This window comes from Diabrotica virgifera, chromosome 2 (assembly GCF_917563875.1).
Source record: "Diabrotica virgifera virgifera chromosome 2, PGI_DIABVI_V3a".
Classification (NCBI taxonomy): domain Eukaryota; kingdom Metazoa; phylum Arthropoda; class Insecta; order Coleoptera; family Chrysomelidae; genus Diabrotica; species Diabrotica virgifera.
Genome location: NC_065444.1, coordinates 58,592,533 through 58,612,180, shown reverse-complemented (window position 1 = coordinate 58,612,180; position 19,648 = coordinate 58,592,533). Strand labels below are relative to the sequence as shown.

The following is a 19,648-nucleotide window of genomic DNA, read 5'->3' as shown; positions in this document are numbered from 1 at the left end:
ATTTTAAAGCTTAATTAATAGGTTTCCAAACATAGTTTGTTATATTATTTTGTCTTCATTTGTTTTAAAGTAATACCCGTTTCAATTTATAATTTTCTTAAAAAAATTGTACATTAATGTGTTTATACGGGTTTCAAGCAAATTTGAGCCATAATATTTATTTATGATATAAGTGTTAAAAGTACACGTTTAAGGCACGCATGTGAAAGTTTGCAGAATGAGCGATAGCGAATTCTGCAATTCACATGAGTGCCTTAAAAATGTACTTTTTAACACGCATATCATACAATATTTTTTTTACAAACGTAATTACAGGACAATATCTACAAAAACTTTTACTTGAACTTGACTGACATTCCATTTTTATATTTTCTTTACATTACATCAAAATTGTCTATACGGTCAATACGAATTGCAGTGCCTTAAAAATATTTTAAAGCACTAGTGCCTTAAAGTAGCATTTTTAACGCACGAATGGAGTGCTAAAAATTGCATTTTTAACACGGTTGTAGAAAAACATTTATACTTTAATTAACAATAATGATAGAAGAACGCAAAAGGAACAATTTGAGCTTATGTTCGTAAGTTTATTTTTGGCCAAGATATCGATATTTTAATGGCGCGCTATGAGTTGCAAGATCGGCTCACAGTCAAGTAATATCGTGGTAAAGACACCGATCGACTGCTCTCGTGTTACATTATTTTGCTCAGGAGGACTTGCCTATTCTTAATAAATAATATTAGCTCACTTTTTAGTTATATTTCTGAAATATTAGTTTTTAATGTTTTTTTTTCTCATTTACTACAAAAAATAGAAGACAAAGTAAATAGAATGAAAGGTTATACGAGGTACAGTATAAAGATTTAATATAAGAATTATAAAAATTTTATTAGGATCTTCAAAAATGAAAAATGAATGTATATACATAGAAATTATAATTTGCATGGAGAAGTTAGCACGTGAACCTTTACATTGTGAGCATGAGCCGATCTTGCTCCTCATAGCGCGCCAATAAAATATCGATATCTTGGCCAAAAATAAACTTACGAACATTTTCGTAAGCTCAAATTGTTCCTTTTGACTTCTTCTATCATTATTGTTAATTAAAGTATAAATGTTTATGGCTCAAATTTGCTTGAAACCCTTATAAACAAATTAATGTTCAATTTTTTAAAGAAAATTATAGGTAGCTTTAAACGGATATAACTTTAAAACAAATGAAAACAAAATAATTTAACAAACTTTGTTTAGAAGCCTATTAATTAAGCTTTAAAAAGAGACCTTTTAAGACTCATTTGCATGCGTAGAAGCCGAGTTACGATCGATAAAGCTTCGAAAAATACCTATTTTGCAATTTCCAATTTGCATTGTGCACTAATATTCCAATATCTTGAGTTTTAATTATTGGATTTGAGTTTAGTAAACGTTATTTTCTTCGTTTTTTATTAAAGAAAAAATTTTATTTGAAACATTTTTTGTATCTCTTTTAGTTTATGAGCCAGAGCCTTATAAACAATTAAATTGTTTATAACAATTTTTTGACCACTTGGATCGAAATCCACCCTCAAAATTCGTAATCAGCAGCCAAAAATCCATAAGAAACCGTTGAGTTTGTCCATCAGAATTGAAAAGGACACGGTGACCTCTATTTGGCGCCTAGACTAATAAATGGTTAGGTACCTATAGCCAACCTTCATTACTGGAGTAGGCACTGGAAGAAGAAGAAGGTCTTTGTGACATACAAGTATAGTATTGTTGTAACAGTGAATAATAGAATCAGCAGATTAGTGGTGAATTTCAGCGCTCTGATGAAATTATCTTTCTATAACTTAAAATAACCAGTTAATTTTGTTCAAATGTATGTGTTACAGTTCAAGTTGATTATCCAGTTGGAGTTGACTCCAACTAGTTGGAGTCAACTCTAACGGCTGGTTTCAGTAAAAGTTGATTATAAATATAACATGAAGATTTATATTCAACATTTACTAGTAAAAGTAGACTCCAACTAGGAAAAGTATACTCTTCCCAATGCCATTTAGTAAAAGTTGATTCTGATTCACACAAACAGCCGACTAGAAATTAAATGTTACTGAATATGTTCAAATTAGTCTGACTGTATCGTCGCCCCCGTTAGGTAAATTATTCCAGTTCGATTTTTTTGCACAAACTTACTCAAAAAGAGGTCCTTATCACGAATCCACAGGGTGTCAGATGGTACTGTGGTCGAAAAATTGTTTAAACAATTTTTTTAAACAAACTCACAAAAAAAATTCATTTACGACAACTTTCTTTACATCATTTGGGTCATTCGGAGCAAAAGAGGTCTTTTGTGATTTTTCTGTAAAATTTATTGTTCTCGAGTTATACGGGATTTAAAATTTGCAAAATACGAAAATGACCATTTTCAAGGCTTAATAACTCAGTTAAAAATTATTATTATGAAAGTCCGAAAGTCACCAAATAAAATTTTAACGACTCCCCTACTAGATACTGAAGAAATGTTTGTTATTATTTTATTACTAAGCGGTTACATATTTTAAATTATTAACAATGAGCGGTAGGAGCGTATTGACGCAGCTATAAATGTGAGTCCGAGTGAGATGCATCATTGCACCATTTTGACATTTAAAAATTCAAACTTCTTCTTCTTGTGGTGCTTCTTGAAAGTTCTTCTTCTTGTGGTGCTTTCTCCTTTAGTGGAGGTTAGCGACTACACTGGCAAATCTGTCTCTGTCCAATGCGGCTCTAAACAAAGATGTTGAATCAAGGCCGGTCCAGTCTCTGATATTTCTAATCCATGAAATCTGGCGCCTACCGAGATCCCGTTTTCCTTCAATCTTATCCTGGATGATCAGTTGCGTGAGGCGGTACTTTTCGTTTCTCATTATGTGTCCCAGGTAGCTAACTTTTCTGACTTCAATGATTTTTAGCAGTTCCCTATCTGTACCTACCTATTCTCCTCAGAACATATTCGTTGGTGGTGTGGGTTGTCCAAGGTATTTTCAAGTCTCTTCTATAAAGCCAAAGCTCAAAGGCGTCCAACTTGTTCATCAGTGTTGTGTTGTGTCCAGGCCTCCGTTCCATACAAAAGTATTGACCACACATAGCAATGCAGAAAACGACATCTAAGGCTGGTATTAATGCTACTGTTACAAAATAAGCTTTTCATTTTGATAAACCCCTGTCGGGCTACCTCTATTCTCGCTCTTGACTTCTTACGTCTTCTTACTTCTTGACTTCTCTTTATAATCAAGTTGATTGTTGAACCAGCAACCAAGATATTTGTACTGGCTTACGTATTCAAGCTGTTGGTGTTTCACATATTTATTGGAAGAGGTAAATTTTTGTTCCTTGATATTCTTATAACTTTGGTTTTCGCAGTATTGATCTTCATCCCCATTTTTTCACAACTCTCAGTAACCCTATCCAACAGTATCTGCAGACTATGGTCCGAATTAGTCATTAATACTGTGTCATCTGCATAGCGGATATTATTTACTCTCTGACCGTTTATCCTGATTCCTTCTGAAGGGTGCGATAAAGAGTTCGCAAATATTACCTCAGAGTAGACGTTAAAAGTATGGGTGATAGCACACAACCCTGTCTAACACCTCTTTGTATTTCAATTGGCCTTGACGTATTACCATTGGTCTTTATGATTGCTGTCTGATTCCAATAAATAGCCTCTATAATTTTAGAATCTCTTTTGTCGACTCCGATGTCGTTCAATCTTTCTATCAAGGTCTTGTGCTTCACCCTATCGAACGCTTTCTTAAAATCTATGAAACAGATAAAAAGGTCTGCTTGCTGATCTGAGATCTTTGTGCCAGAGTTTGAAGACAGAATATTGCTTCTCGTATCCCCATACCTTTCCTGAAGCCAAATTGTTCTTGACCGGTGACCTCATCACATTTTTTATAATATATTCTGTTCTGTATGATACGCAAGAAAAGCTTCAGAATGTTATTTAATATACTTATAAGGCGGAAGTCCTGGCATAATTTGGCGTTCTTCTTTTTAGGCAGTGGTATGAAGACTGATCCAAGCCATATTTTAGGGATAGTCCCTGTATTGTAAACATTATTAAATAGTCCAAGAAGAAGGTCTAAGTTTTCCTCGTTGATTAACTTCAATAGGTCGGCTGGTATTTCATATTTTCCTACAGATTTGTTGTTTTTTAGTTGACGTAGAGCATATTTAAGTTCGGACTTCAGTATTGGAAGGCCTTCGTCGTTTTCGTATTTAATGTAGGAGGTTCTCTGATGTCATAGAAGAGTTCCTTTATATAGTCTTCCCACATGTTTATTTGTTCTTCAGGGCTTGAAATCAGTTTGCCTTCTGCGTTGATTAGATTATTTGGTCCTTGTGAGTATGTCGTGCCTGTGAATTCCTTGAGTTTCTTATACAGATGGAAGTCATCATGTTTTTATATAAGTTTTCGATTTCTTCACATTGTTCTGTCATCCATTTTTGTTTTGCAATTTTTATTTTTTGTTTAATGGTTGTATTTAATGCTTTGTACATTGCTTTGTGCTGTTTGCATTTTCTTCTTTCATCCATTAAATCCAATATTTCCTCTGTCATCCATCTTTGCTTCCGTGGTCGCTGTTTTGTGAGCATTTCAGTTGCCGATGCAAGGGAGTGTCTGATTTCCTCCCGAAGGCGAAAGTTAAGGATGTTTAATTTTATGAAAGTGTGCTAAAAAACAGTGCGAAAAAGTAAAACCCATTTAAAATACATTGTTACTTCAGACACACTTTAAACTCTTCATGTACTGCTATCTATATTTACAATTTTCACACAATAAAACCTTTACACCAGCGGTTCTCAATCTTTTTGAATCATGTACCATCTAAAGTTTCTTTTATTATATTTCTATATTTTTAGATTGTATAATCAAGGCTTACTATGTACCTACTACTATTTTAAGTTTTTGTGTGTTTTGTGTACCACCGCAAATAATGATATGTACCACCAGTGGTACATGTACCACCATTGATTAATAACTACAATGGGTGCTTTATAATTGCACCATTGATTAATAACTACAATGGGTGCTTTATAATCAATGGTACCACAGATTGAGAATCGCTGCTTTACATAATATGAGATAGAGTAGATAAAAATTATTTTTGTGAATTTGGTTAACAAAAATTGGTTAAACAATTTTTTTACCGCGGTACCGCGTGACAGCCTGTGTACTTGTTATAAGGATTGTTATACGGATGTATTTCTTTGAGTAAGTTTGTGCAAAAAATCGAATCAGAATAATTTACCTGACGGGGGCGACGTTACAGACTATACTAATAAGTAGTTGAAACGGTCAAAACAAAGAAAAGCACACTCATCAAAAATGCACTTGAGATTCTCGTATAATCAACATTTACTGAATCGATCCAGGAAGAGTCAACTCCAACTAGTAAAAGTTGATTTAAATTTTTAAAATCAACTTTTACTGCTCGTTTCAGTTGGAGTTCAACTAGTTGTAACTAGTTGGAGTCAACTCTAACTGAGAATCAACTTGAACTGTAACATATGCAACAACAACAGAGAAGGGAGATGGAGAAATAGAAGAGTGTAATGTCAGTTTGGAAAACGTACTAAGACCAATAAAGAAGAACTAAGCTACAATTATTGTATTGGGCTAAAATTGGGCAAGGAGAGTTGGTAGAAATTTGGGTGAGCACGGTTTTACTGAACCTATTCAGTTTTCTTCGTTTTACCTAGATTGTTTAATATTAAAACTTTTATGTGACTCAAAAAATTATCACGTGTAGGGTCTTTACAATCTCCAGTTGCATTGAAAACAAGTAATATTTATTTACCAAACATTTACAATTCTTGGAGAATGTGTAAGAGGTCAATCGATAAGAGTATAATCAACTGATTAGTGTTAATACGTAGAAGACACATAATTAATTAGAAATTTGCATTAACTTTATAAACTTCGTATATAATTCAAATCTATTATTCAAATTAATATGTACTATTACGAGTAATTATGAATTCCAAAGAAAACCGATAATGGTTTCAGATTTTAAGAGCTTTGCGAATTCCTCTATTTCCATAATTGTGTCGAATTTGAACATTAACTCCCAACAACTTTCCACGCATTAAAGCACCATGAAAAAAATATATTATATCCCCACATATTTTTGCAAATATCATGCGTATCGTCACCGTCGCAGGTCTGTGCAATTAATTATATCCCCACATATTTTTGCAAATATCATGCGTATCGTCACCGTCGCAGGTCTGTGCAATTAATTACTCGGGCGAATCTTTTACATTTATATCTACGGGGGTCCTACAGTCTCTGCCTTTGCCGCATTCTGCATTTCGATCTCCACCTTTTTCGGTCGGTCCATTCATCCTCATTTATAGCTCTATCTCTCATTTCCTCTGATTCCTACTCTTCATTCTAATGCTGGTCTACTTCTCCTTCTCTATTTCATGGAACATAGTTTAAGTCCTGTTTTGGCCACCGTTCATCTTTTATTCGCATTACATGCCCGTACCATAAAAGCTGTCTGGATTCTATTGTATCTACGGTATTGTAAATTCTTCCTGTTCTTCTTCTTATTTCTTCATGTGGGATGTGATCAAGACTGTATATCCGACAGTCCGACACACTCTTCTTAATCTATTTCTACTATTCCCAGTTTTTTTCTTCTCTATCGTCATTTGCTAACATTCAGATCCGTACGTCAAAATTGGTTCTACAACTAACTTGTAGATTGTTTTTTTGTTTTTAAACTAATTTTAGGAGACCAAAGTTACGAGTTTATACTAAATTTACAATCAAGATGCAGTAGAAATAAACAAACCAAGACACGTTAAGGGGATGGGTACGAACTTTTGGCTTCAATGCTATTTATATAGGATTCATTTTTTTTCGAATCCTGAGAAAACTAAAAGGTATTTTTGAAAAATTTAAACGCAGAATGAAAGATTACGTTTTTACCGAGGGCCGAATGTCCCTGAAAACTTCTATAATGCTTATTTTAATAAGTTACAGGGGTGAAAAACTAAGAGAAAATTTAGTGTGATTTTTAATTTCAAATATCTTATTCCAAAGAATCTTCTTTTTATTCATTCTAAGGGACTTTCGACCCTCGGTAATAAAGTAAACTTTCATTCTGCGTTTGAATTTTTCAAAAATACTTATTAGTTTTCTCAGGATTCGAAAAAAAAATGATTACATTTAAAATACATTGAAAATTTTGACGGGCGTCAAAATTGCGTCAAAATTTTGCATTTTGTTCCTTTCCCCTTAAATGCCTCTAGGAGCACTCCCGAATCATAATTTACAATGTATAAACTTTGGAAATCATGATTTGGCATCTACAATGTATATACATTGTAAATTATGATTCGGGAGTGCTCCCAGTGGCGTAGCTAGGGTGGGGCGGGGGGGTCCGCCCAGGGTGTCATCCCTTTAGGGGTGACACACGAAACCACAGTATAAATAGGGACACTAGAACTTCTCTTCGAAAAATTGGAGGTAAAATCGTAAAAAGAAGTAAAGAAGTAAGAAGTAAAAAAGGCGCGCATGGCGACCGCGCAAGGTTCCCAGTCGCTAGAGTACCACTCTCGCATTGCTGGTCGCGTAGAAACGTACAGGTTAACTGCCGGTAGTACTTCTTGAGATCAAAGTGCCTGCATAGAAGAATTTACTGTTTAGTATTTTATCTGTTTTCATTAGCTGCTAGGAAGTGATTATTAAACACAGCAAAACATCTGTTAAGCGACTTTCCACAACGCGTTGAAGTTCTCAGTCACTGCGCACTATGCTGGCTGCGGTTAAAGTATTGGCAGAACATTTTTATAGTGTTGTTGCTTCAATTTACAAATTCTCTCATCAACAAGAAAATTTATACACCAGAGGTGATGCACATAACCTTATGCCCGCTTTGTATAATTAAAGGCATTGATCAATCAGCGACCAAAATAGGGGCACTTCGTCTTTATATTGAAGAAAAACGTAATCATATTAAAGTAATACATAGATTTCGCCACGACAAAATATGAGGACGACATTTCCACCTAAAAACTAATTTGACGTAGAAAACGAATGGATGATGAGTCAGCTACCTATATAGGACTTACACTTCGAGCCGAACTTCAAAAAGATAATATTATGTTGGAATGTTTTGACATTCAATGTTGAACTCGAAACCAGATCAGTCCATTCATATGACTTCATTGTTCGAGGCTGTGCAGACACACACTTTGCTTTTCCACGAACAGTGAACAGTTGAAATTAGCTGTTTCAACATTTTGTGACTGTTACCATGAAGAGGTATCAGAAGAAGACCTCCTGCTAGAAATACCAAGGCTCAGAAGACTTTTACAAGCGGCCAATATTACAGCATATAAATGGTTAGCTGTAGACTTTTTAAAATTCATTGTGGAATGGGATTTTATGGAATCTCTCCCAAACTTAATGGTCGCCTTAAAATTGTTTATGACCATTTTTGTATTGGTTGCTTCATGTGAGAGAAGTTTTGGGAAGCTAAAATCAATCAAGAATTACTTGCGAGAAACAATAACGTCAACAAGGCTAAATAACCTCGGTTTATTAACTATCAAACGGAGCGGTCAATGTTAGGAGAATCGAGCGGTCAATGTTAGGAATAACTCTGCGAGACAAAATCAAAAACGAAGAAATCAGGAGAAGAACAAAGGTGACTGACGTCATCGAAAGGATAGCCAGGTTGAAGTGGAGATGGGCAGGACACATAGCCAGAACGACAGATGAGCGATGGATGAAGAGGTTACTGGAATGGAGGCCAAGAGAAGCGTCGGTCGACCGCCTACAAGATGGACTAACGACTTAAGAAAGCTAAAAAAAACTGGATCAGAGCGGCGCAGGATAGATGGGGTTGGAAACGAGGGGAGGAGGCCTATGTTTAGCAGTGGACTTTTGAGGCTGGATGATGATGATTAACTATCGAACATGAAGCAACACAAAACATAAATATAGAAAATGTGATTTCAGAGTTTGTTGCTAGTAAAGCTAAAAAAATATTTTAATTCATTCACAGAGTGTAAACCAAAAAAGTAAATAAACTAATATATAGAACTGCCAGGAACTAGATAGTGGTAGCTCAAGATAGGGAGACATGGAGAAACTTAAAAGAGGCCTATGTTCAGCAGTGGACGATAGCGGTTAGACGATGGTGATGATGATGATATACTATTTACTGAAGTTTCGTTGACTACAATTCTTAATTTTTTCATTATTCAAAACATACGGTTATCGGATTTTCGTTGACAACAATCTTTATTTTTAGGATTTGGGGTGACACCATCGATTACCGCCCCGGGTTTCACCCACGCTAGCTACGTCACTGAGTGCTCCTATTAGCATTTAACGTGTCTTGGTTTGTTTATTTCTACTGCATCTTGATTGTAAATTTAGTTTAGTGTTTGTACCACATTTTGGTCCTGTTGTATTTTCTGCTGGATGTCCCGTTTCGATGTTCCTTCCTTCGCTATCACTGTCCCTATGTATTTAATGCCCGGTTGCACCAACAGATCTTAAGCTTAAGTCGAAAATAACACAAAAATTAATATAATATAATTATAATATATTATAATAAAAATCTCATAATATAATAATAGATATAATTGATAATAAGGCAAGAATCGAAAATTATGGTGCAACGTAAGTGACACTCAAGGAGGCCCTATCTATAAGTAGAGCTTAGCTAAGCTGGAGCTTAAGATCTGTTGGTGCAACTAGGCATAAATCATTCGCATTTTTTTATATTTCTGATCGAGAGTTGTGGGTCTCTTTCTTCGTCATTTATTCTTTCTATTTTGTTTATATTGATTGTGAGTTCCAAATTTTCGTATTCTTCGGTTAACTTTCGAATCATATAATCCATGTTTTATTCATCATTGGCCATAATCACTTGATCGTCTGCGAAGAAAAGATTTATTGTTTATGTATAGGTATACTTGTTTCTAAGTTCTATTCCCATTCCTGTGCATTTTCTCCTACAGTTGTTTAATGCTTCCTGATTATAGATTTTGAATAGAGTTGGGGACAACATTGAATAGAGTTGATGACAAAGAATTAAACCTTTTGTGACTGGAAATGCGGCTGAAATTATATTTTCCAGTTTAACGACACCTTTTGCATTTTTGTACCTACATGTTCGCTATAGCGTAGATGTACGATGTAGGCATTACGTAATAGTAGGGTAGCGAAGTATGCTAAATGTGCAGTCACTCGAGCGCTTTGCGGATCTATTGGGTTGTGAAGAGTAGGTCCTAAAACCAAAAAAAGTTAAGTAAAGTTTTTATTTTAGTGGGGACTTTCCATTTTTAATTTAATTTTCCATTTCCAACAATCGTTTTTTCCAATTATAGCGCCATTGATCCATAATTTGAAAAATGTTTAGAATAAAAATTGCTTATTTTTACGTAAAGAATCCAAATTTGGAATACAAATTTGGGGCTCCTATTTAAGATTTTAAAGTAACCCCCACCCCACCTCCGTGGGGGGTCGTGTTTGGTACCATTCGATAGATTTTTCAATAATATTGATTAAGTGTATTTTGCAGTTTTTCGATCTAATGTTTATTTTGCGAAATATCGCGTGTTTTGTATTTAAAATTTTAAATTTACGCCCCCCTCTCCGTGGGGGTCGTGTTTGGTATTATTCGATAGATTTTTGAAAAATATTGAACACGTATTTTTTAGTTTTTCGATCTAACATTCATTTCGCGAATTATTCGTTTTTTTGTGAAACTTTTTAACTCGCCCATTTCCTTACGCCCCGCTCAAATCGTCAGATTTTTTAAATATACACTGTTTTGCATGTCCTTAACTTACCTTATCTTAATCTGACAATTTCGAGTATTTTTAAGGATAGATTTTTTTTTCGGGCCCCCCTTAACGAACTCCCCTGTGTTAAGAGCCAATATATGGTAGAGGTATATCTGCAGGGTACCAGATTTCTCCCCATATGATAATCTGACGCGCTCGAGTAACTGCAGAAATCCCAGCTTGGGCTCCCCTACCATAAGTCTGCCTTCGTCAATATTTCAAACAATCTTTTTAAGGGTACTGTATCGTAGGCCTTATCTACGTTAACGAACAGTAAATGACATATTCTATCTATGCATGCAGTTGCATGCCTTTTCGGGCGTTATAAAATCAGCCCCGAATATAGTGCGGACGCTTAAATCAAATATAATTATTATAAAATTTAGTTTGTACATCATCTTTCTATATAGGAGGGTCACCGTCCCACCAGTCGCTACTGTTCTTTTTTCATAAGTACTGTACTAAATCTATGCAAGCTTCAAATAATATTTAAAAACATCCAAAACCTCCTCCTTCCTCTAAAAACCGTTCCCGTATCATATCCTAATACCTTCGACTTTATAGAGTGATATTTCGTCAAAACAACAACAGGATGAATGACGTAGGTACATTAGTACAGTAGACTCTCTCTATAACGAACACGGTTATTACGAGGTTTCGCTTATAACGAGGTACACTAGATGTCCCATGAAATTCCTATTGAACTATAACACCTCTATTAAGGAGGCTTATTTGGTTATAACGGGGAAAAATGAAATAGAATAATATGTTTCATTATCAGTTTTTAGCACACTAATGGCTATAAATAAATACCCCAACTACCTGTATACAGAAATTCCTAACATATGTGTGGATATCTAGGCCAGTGCTGTAATAAAATCCACCGCCTATAATAAACCCTGTTTATCTATCTACCGATATTGAATATTGAAGAAAATCTACAATTTATGATGGCGAAATCTTATTGTTGAGGAAACAATATTTAGCATCTTTTATTGCTCCGAATGGCTTCACTATAGGAAGTTAATGTTTTAGAAAACTATACATTCATATGTATGCACAATACATATTATTGTTATCTGATATAACGAGATCCGCGTGTAACGAGGTAATTAGTCCGCCATTTCAGTTCTCGTTATAGAGGGAGTCTACTGTAGTTGTTCTTCAAACCATTCTCTCTTCCATAGTGATATTAAATTAAATTCTGACTCATCGGAGGATAACAAACTACCTTTTAGAGTAGGTGGATTTACTAATGGCTTACAATGTTGTAGTGTTATTTGTACAAAATCATAACACACATAATGGCTTAACCTTTATGCCTTTAGAAATCGCTATTTCTCGTATTTCTCGTTTCATAACAACATATTTGATAAAAATTAATAATACAGGGAGTGGAAAGAAACTTTTATTGTCACACGTGCTTAAAAATAAATGTGTTTATATGATTATATTAGAACCTATATTCCGCTATTCTGAAGCTTTACTGAAAGTAGGCCACGGCCATTCAAGCTGATCTGCTAACCTAAAACATGATAATTATTTAAATAATATTAAACGGTTATTTTCAGTAATAATTGCACAAGAGCTCTAAAATTCTATATTAATTTTAGAGATCGAGTGCAATTTGTTGCGATTATTTCATGAATAAAACTGTTCAACACCAAAATTTTATTGGAATTTATTTATGTACGTACAAATTAGTACAATTAAACACACAGTTGTTATAAATATTAATTTGACGGTAGAAAGTCATCACTTTTATAATTTTTAAAACATATTGTCATTAATGTCACTGAATGTATTTTTTCGTAGCAACGAAGGGCATCTGACGTAATATACTTGACGACGGGAAATTATCAAAAATTATCGATTTAATTTAGATTTATGTAGCTTTCTATTAGTAGCAGTAGTAATTGCACAAGAGCTCTAAAATTCTATATTAATTTTAGAGATCGAGTGCAATTTGTTGCGATTTTAACCAACATTTTATTGTAATTTATTTATGTAAGTAGAAATTAGTACATACAATTAAACAAACAGTTGATATAAATATTAATTTGAGGGTTGAAAGTCATCACTTTTATAATTTTTAAAACATTAATTGTCATTAATGTCACTGAATGTATTTTTTCGTAGCAACGAAGGGCATCTGACGTAATATACTTGACGACGGGAAATTATCAAAAATTATCGATTTAATTTAGATTTCTGTAGCTTTCTATTGGTCAGAATCTCCTATGAATGAAATAATCACTATAATTTAATCTACTACATTGTTACGAGAGTCCTTAAGATAATATTTTTGTTGAGAGATCAATGCCATATCAAATCTGTCATAAATAGTGTCACAAACTAGTCCGAAAAATCCTGGACATTGCCCGAATTACAAATTCGTGTCCCGGCGTCCTGGACAAGTCTTTCGGGTCATCCGACTTTTCAACGTTTTGGTAAAATTTTATTTTGAAATTTTGAATACGTTCTCTGACAATACGTGAATTCTTCTGAGAATTCACATCAAATTAAATTGGTGGGACGAAAAAATTCGACAATTTCTAGAGTGTAATACCGTAATACTAATACTATAGTATTTTTACTACAAAAACGTTATTACGTAGGTCAAAATTTTTGACGTAAGAGAACTGTCAAAACATTAGAATGTGACTTTTCATTAATTTGCCATGTTTATTAATAAACATGGCAATAATGAAAAGTCACATTCTAATGTTTTGACAGTTCTCTTACGTCAAAGATTTTGACCTACGTAATAACGTTTTTGTAGTAAAAATACTATACATCCAAAACGTATGCATTTTAAATCGTGGTATAGTTCTACGAAATCTAAAACGGTGGGCTTTTTTTCGTTTCTTTATTTTAATTTAATTTTAATCTTTATCGAACGTCGGAAAGCTAGACTTAGAAATTACAAATAGGCCAAAGAAAGCTACGAGAATATATTATGCGATTAATAATACGATACTGGGAAAAAGGGAAATCACCCAGGAAACAAAAATGCAAGTAGGTATATAATACCATCACAGTACCAAGTCTTTTATTTTTAAGCGAAACGTGGGTTGCAAACAGTGGCGTGCTGGAACTTTTCAAGCGGCCCGGTGATTTTATAGAAAAGCGGCCTCCCATCCTCATTTTACCTTCTATTATAAGGATGTTTTATTCGTTATTTAAAAAAAACAAAAAACAAAACAAAAATTCAATGATTTTTTTAATTTGCTATATTTTTTCATTTAAGAATAATAATCTTACAAATAATAAATGACATGTATGACAATATTGTATGCAGTATCGCAGAAACAATAATTTCCTGAATAAATATAATATGAATTTGATGTAATTAAGATAAAAGTAAAATAAAATTTAGAGAATTTTTCAATTATGTATTAAGCTCAATTTTAGTAAATTAATTATACAAGAGAGTACAAATGCAAGTAGAGTGCAAATACTTTAATTTAAAAGTATTTAAAATATTAATACAACGGAATAATCTAAATATTCTTTTGCGATTATTTTATAAAATAATTACTTATTTCTTGATCAATAATTTCCGCATTAAAGTAGATTGTTGAGCAAATACGTCGATTATTCCATCATATTTAAGTTCATACAAAGCTTCTTTTTCTATAGCCATTAGCATAAAAGTGATCTTGTGTTATAGTACTTCTTAACCGATTTTTTATACATTTCAATGTTGAAAAGCTTTTTTGCAAGATACTGGTGTCACTGAAAGAGTTAATAAATGCTTTATATTTATTATACTATTTCAATTTGGATAAGCACACAGCACACTGATATAAGTTGTACTTATGCAAAACAGCGTAACAGCAAGCTATACAATCTTTACACTTTTTAGTACCACACGGGGGCGAAGTTTTCGCGATATCAACATTGTCATTTGTTACTTCATGTTCATTATCACTTAGATTAATAATATCATATCATCTTTCATATTTTCTCTAGACTGAATATATTCATCATTAACTCGATCTTCTATAATATCAGTATGTATTTTGCAAAATCCTATTTTTAATACAATCCATTTATCAGAAAAATCCACGAGTTCTTCTCTATTTGCAGTCGCAGATATGGTAGGATAAAAATTTCTTAATTTTTCAGTATACCATTTTTTATTGTATCAAAATTTCTAGGATGTAGAGTGCTTAGATCATCATAAAACGATTTGATTTGTCTTGATCAAATCGGTTTTTGATACTTCCAATAATTCGGTCAAAAATGTGCAAGACGTTTTTCCATTTTTTATTCTGCAGAGTACATACATGTTTGAAGGAAATTGGAAAACCACAAATAAACTTGTATGTATGAAAATAAATAATATTATCTGTAGCAATCTATTTATGTATATAGACATAGACTATAGAGTCTTATTCATTTACTTAAGCTGTATTTCACAATTAAAAAAAATTAATTTTTTTTAAATGTTTTATTAATATTATTAGCAAAATTAACAACCCATTAGAAATTTCAAAAATATTTTTTTTATTACATCTAAAAATTTTTATGAAAACTTATTTGACCGGTCTCAAGAGGTCGCGGCCTCTCGGTGATTGCACCGATTCATTTATATGGCCAGCACGCCACGGGTTGCAAATAAAATATATGAAAGTGACATAAATGCAGCAGAAATGAAGCAGCTGAGAAAAATAGCTAGAAAGACGAAGCTGGACAGGGAAAAGGACGAAAACATCAGAAACATGCTAAGACAGGAACCAATAGAGAAAAAATTGAAAAAAGAAAACTGAATTGATTTGGACGTATAACTAGAATGAACGAGAACAGACTAGTAAAGAAGGTGGCAGATGTGAAAAGACAGGGGAAAAGAAGAAGGAGCAGACCTAGAAAGGCGTGGATGGAACAAATCCAGGAAATCGGGATCAAGAGAGGGAAAACAGTGCAACAGATGAAAGAAATGGCAGGAAACCGGAAGGCGTGGTGAAATGGGTAAAAAATAGGTAGGTTATAGCAAAGTCCGACGCTCTTATTGGGCATAAGGACAACGAGAAGAAGAGGAAGTATTTTAATTATTATCGTCTTCTGAAAAAAAAACAATGGCCCGATTTTCATCGAAAAGTCCCGGATTTCAGGTATTTTTTTCCGCCTTGTCCCGGATTCGACTGAATTGGAGTTGGTCACACTAGTCATAAAGAAAGACAACTTGGCTAATTGGCATGTGAGTCTGACAACATTGTAGATTTACCACCATTTTCGAAAGGTGAATATAATAAAATACAGTTCTAGATACGAAATATGCTACTGTGGTAACTTACATGTACAGTACTATGATACTTTATTATCAACACCAATTCGACCCTTCCCCAAAACATTCAATGGCTATAAAGTATAGAGTATTTTTCATTTTTGTCTAAGAATTTCTATTGCTCACCCACTTCATTGCCTGTTGCTCACCTACCTGTTCTTAAAAAGAAAATATTCATAGATATGTAATTGAATAGGCGAAACAATTGAATTTTTCGGTAGGTACCAATTTTGTGTTAAATGAAATTTGCAACAAAAAATAATAATGTCTGGCCACACTAACTTGGCTGCATTTTGAATTGCTATTTCAAAATCAGAAATTATTCGCTTCGGTTTGAAATTTAAATTCAAATCTGTACGTACATATTGTTATTAATGTATCAAAAGTACTTTTGTACGATTGCTGTGATTTATTTGGTAACAAACAAAATACTAGAGGAACATAAAAACCATTTTTGTAGCCATGTATAGTAAACATCTGACCAAAATATTTAGAACAGTATTGAAAAAGTTCCATCTACATACAAAGAATCTACATTACACAAAAAGTAAAGATTTGTGAAACAACTAAAAATTGCGGAATTATTTTTCTTAGATAATAAAAAGTTTTCACCTGTATTTGTTTTTAAATTTTAGTTCACTAACATTTGTAGAAATTCTTCCTATGACTTGGGCAATGATGGTGTGGATTTTTGTCTTGCAGCATAGATATTTCTTCGAACGCAAGAAACGTCTTTCGTCGTCAGCGGTAAATTGCTGAAATTTTCCTTCCTCAATTCCCTGTGGACAATCTTTAAAGGTCTTTCACATATATCTTCTACAGCTTTCCTCTTTGTAGAATGGACATCCTAAGTCTTGACGTCACAAAATAAGGAGGAGCTTATATTTGGCTCCAAACACTTTTGTTTGTAATGTTAAACACTCATAAGGAATTTTTCATTTATTGTTTACGTGGTTTGTGTGACAAAATAAGACTTTTCACTTGGGTATTTAGTTAAAGAAGCGTGTCAGTTAAGAGTTTTTTGTTCGTTTTTGCCCAGGTGAGTTAGCTTAATGCAATGATAAGAACGTAAACAGTTTTGAGGTTATGTTTATTTTCAACCACTAAGGAATAAAAACCACCTGAGCAAAAACGAATAAAAATCTCTTAATTGACACGTTTCTTTGACGAAATGCCTAAATGAGGTCTTATTTTGCCACACAAAGCACATAAATGAAAAATTCCTTATGACAATTTAACCTTGCAAACGGGGTTGTTTAGAGCCAATATAGGCTCCTTCCAATTTTGTGACAGTTGTGACGTCAGACTTAGGCTGTCCATTACTAAGAATTTGCCCGTCAACGTGGATATCTGGAGCATGATTATGCTTCAACGATGCATTTTCAAGAATAACGTAATTTTAATCACCTTCCTTTGTGTACACTTTTTGTTGACACCCTTTTTTGATGCATCGCCATCTAACTTTTCCATCTTTGGAGACATGGACCTTTGAATATTTATATTCATTAATTATTAATCAAAGTTCTCCCCTTTGACTAAACATAGTCGTTGGATTCGCCATTAGTTAAACACTAACGGACAAAACTGGACACTATACCCTAATACTTGCAACTGAAGTGAATAACTGAAAATATTTATATTCTTACTTTCAACTATAATCAAATTTGGAATTTCCGGTCATTAAGACTTCATCCCCAACTTTCTCGGCGATGGGGAAGCAGTTATTTGGGATTCATGGGCCCAGGTAGTTCGTGGGGCAGTTAGATAACGCCGAAATTTGAGGCATACGCATTACAGTAGGTACTGTTTATTTTGCCGTATACCGTATAAAACAAAGAATGACAATGGAACAAGATATACTGAGCTAGATAAAAGAAAAATGTTAAATTTGGTATGGACACGTAAGAAGAAAATATCAATCGAGATGAATATCAAAAGGAAATGGAGTCCAATGGGAAAAATAAGGGAAGAATTAGACCACGATCATAATGAGGCAATAAGCGAACTTTTAGTGGTCAATTCCCTTATGCGTATCAATGTATAAGCTAAATATTTGCGCCACCTTAACGTCTTTAATATGCAGTAAACAAAATTGGAAGAGCATTACACCACTTACTTGGGAGATAATACGGAATAATCTACAATACGAGCAGCTTCACCAACTTCCAGAGCTAACAGCTGTTCCATATCTTCTTCGCTGATCAAAAAATCGAATACATCAAAGTTTTCTTCTATTCTGGAAGGTGTCACACTCTTCGGTATCACTACGATATCTCTCTGCAGTTGGAATCGTAAAAGGATTTGGGCTGCGGTCTTTTCGTATTTTTCGGCGACCGCTATCACAGTGGGGTCTTGCATCAAATTTGGTATATCTCTTTGTCTAAAAAAAATGATTGTAATAAATAGACGAGAAAATTAAGTGTTATGAAGAAAACTTTAAAAATGATAAGTGGGAAATTAAAGAGGGATGATACATTGACCACAGAAACCGAAAAACCAACCTGAATGGATTAGCCATCATGATGCTACTAACACTTTGTTCAGATACCATTTTCAACTAGATAATGATTTCTATATTTTTATAATTTTCATTATAATTCAATAAAATTGTGTTTTGACTAGGAAAGTTTTGGGGTAGTTCTGATTTCTTGCATTATATATGTATTTTGGGCTGCTGAATCCGAATATGAGGTTTGCGGACAAAATTTCGTGATGGAACATTGAAAAAATAACGAAAAAAGCGTAAAATTTCTGCTTTTTCTCGCTTTTTTGCTTAAATCTCGAAAACTATTAACTTTCAGTAAATGGTCTGTGTCAGCAATCGCAGGCGATCCGCAGAAAATTTACCAGCCATGCTTTACACAACAGGAGTACGATAACGCTGATTTTTAACGTATATACAATCGACGGATACCACACTTTTCACGTCATGGGTGGCATTTCTTGTATTGCACCAAAACATGCAGTAGCTCCTAACCAGTCTATTCCTCGGTTAAAAACTAAACCTGCGCCTGAGGTTTATGGAAGTCAGGGAGCTGTTCAACTAATACATTTTGAAAGGACAAAACCTCAAGGTTTATCAGAAATCAAGATAACATATCCGAAGGGGAAGGGAATGTTCACACCAACTAAAACTGTGACTCCATCTGTGCCTGATCTTCTGTGGCTCTAAGGGAAAAGCAGAGACATTTCCGGCCTCTTAGGATGGAATGGATTCATGGAAGCTGTCACAAGAGACATACCATATTCATATTATGAACTAACATTTGTTATTTGTACAGAAAACTAGGAGAAATTTATCAAATGACAGCATTCTAATAAAAAATAAAGTTTTGGAATGTAAAAAGTGAGTTTTGCCGAGACCGTTAAAAATTGGCAATTTTCAACTTGCACTTTAGACCGAACCATTCGTCTGAAAAAAAAAGTAAATAGTGATATTTGTAGAGAATTTTAAGTACTTTAATTTCTGTTAACAGACCATTTACTAAAAGTTAATAGTTTACCAGATTTTAGCCAAA

The 19,648-nt window shown here is 33.8% G+C and overlaps 1 protein-coding gene across 1 annotated transcript in view; it reads right to left on the bottom strand.

The window, feature by feature from the left end:
- Window positions 1–12,235: 12,235 nt before the first annotated feature.
- The window catches only part of LOC114337843 (1,5-anhydro-D-fructose reductase-like), a 52,944-nt gene continuing 45,531 nt past the window's right edge, over window positions 12,236–19,648 (bottom strand). The window contains exons 4-5 of the mRNA XM_050643683.1: window positions 18,247–18,510; window positions 12,236–12,365 (exon numbers count right to left, since the gene is read on the bottom strand). Of these exons, the coding sequence (XP_050499640.1) occupies window positions 12,311–12,365; window positions 18,247–18,510 (319 nt within the window). The 3' untranslated portion in view covers window positions 12,236–12,310. The remainder of the gene's footprint in view (window positions 12,366–18,246; window positions 18,511–19,648) is intronic.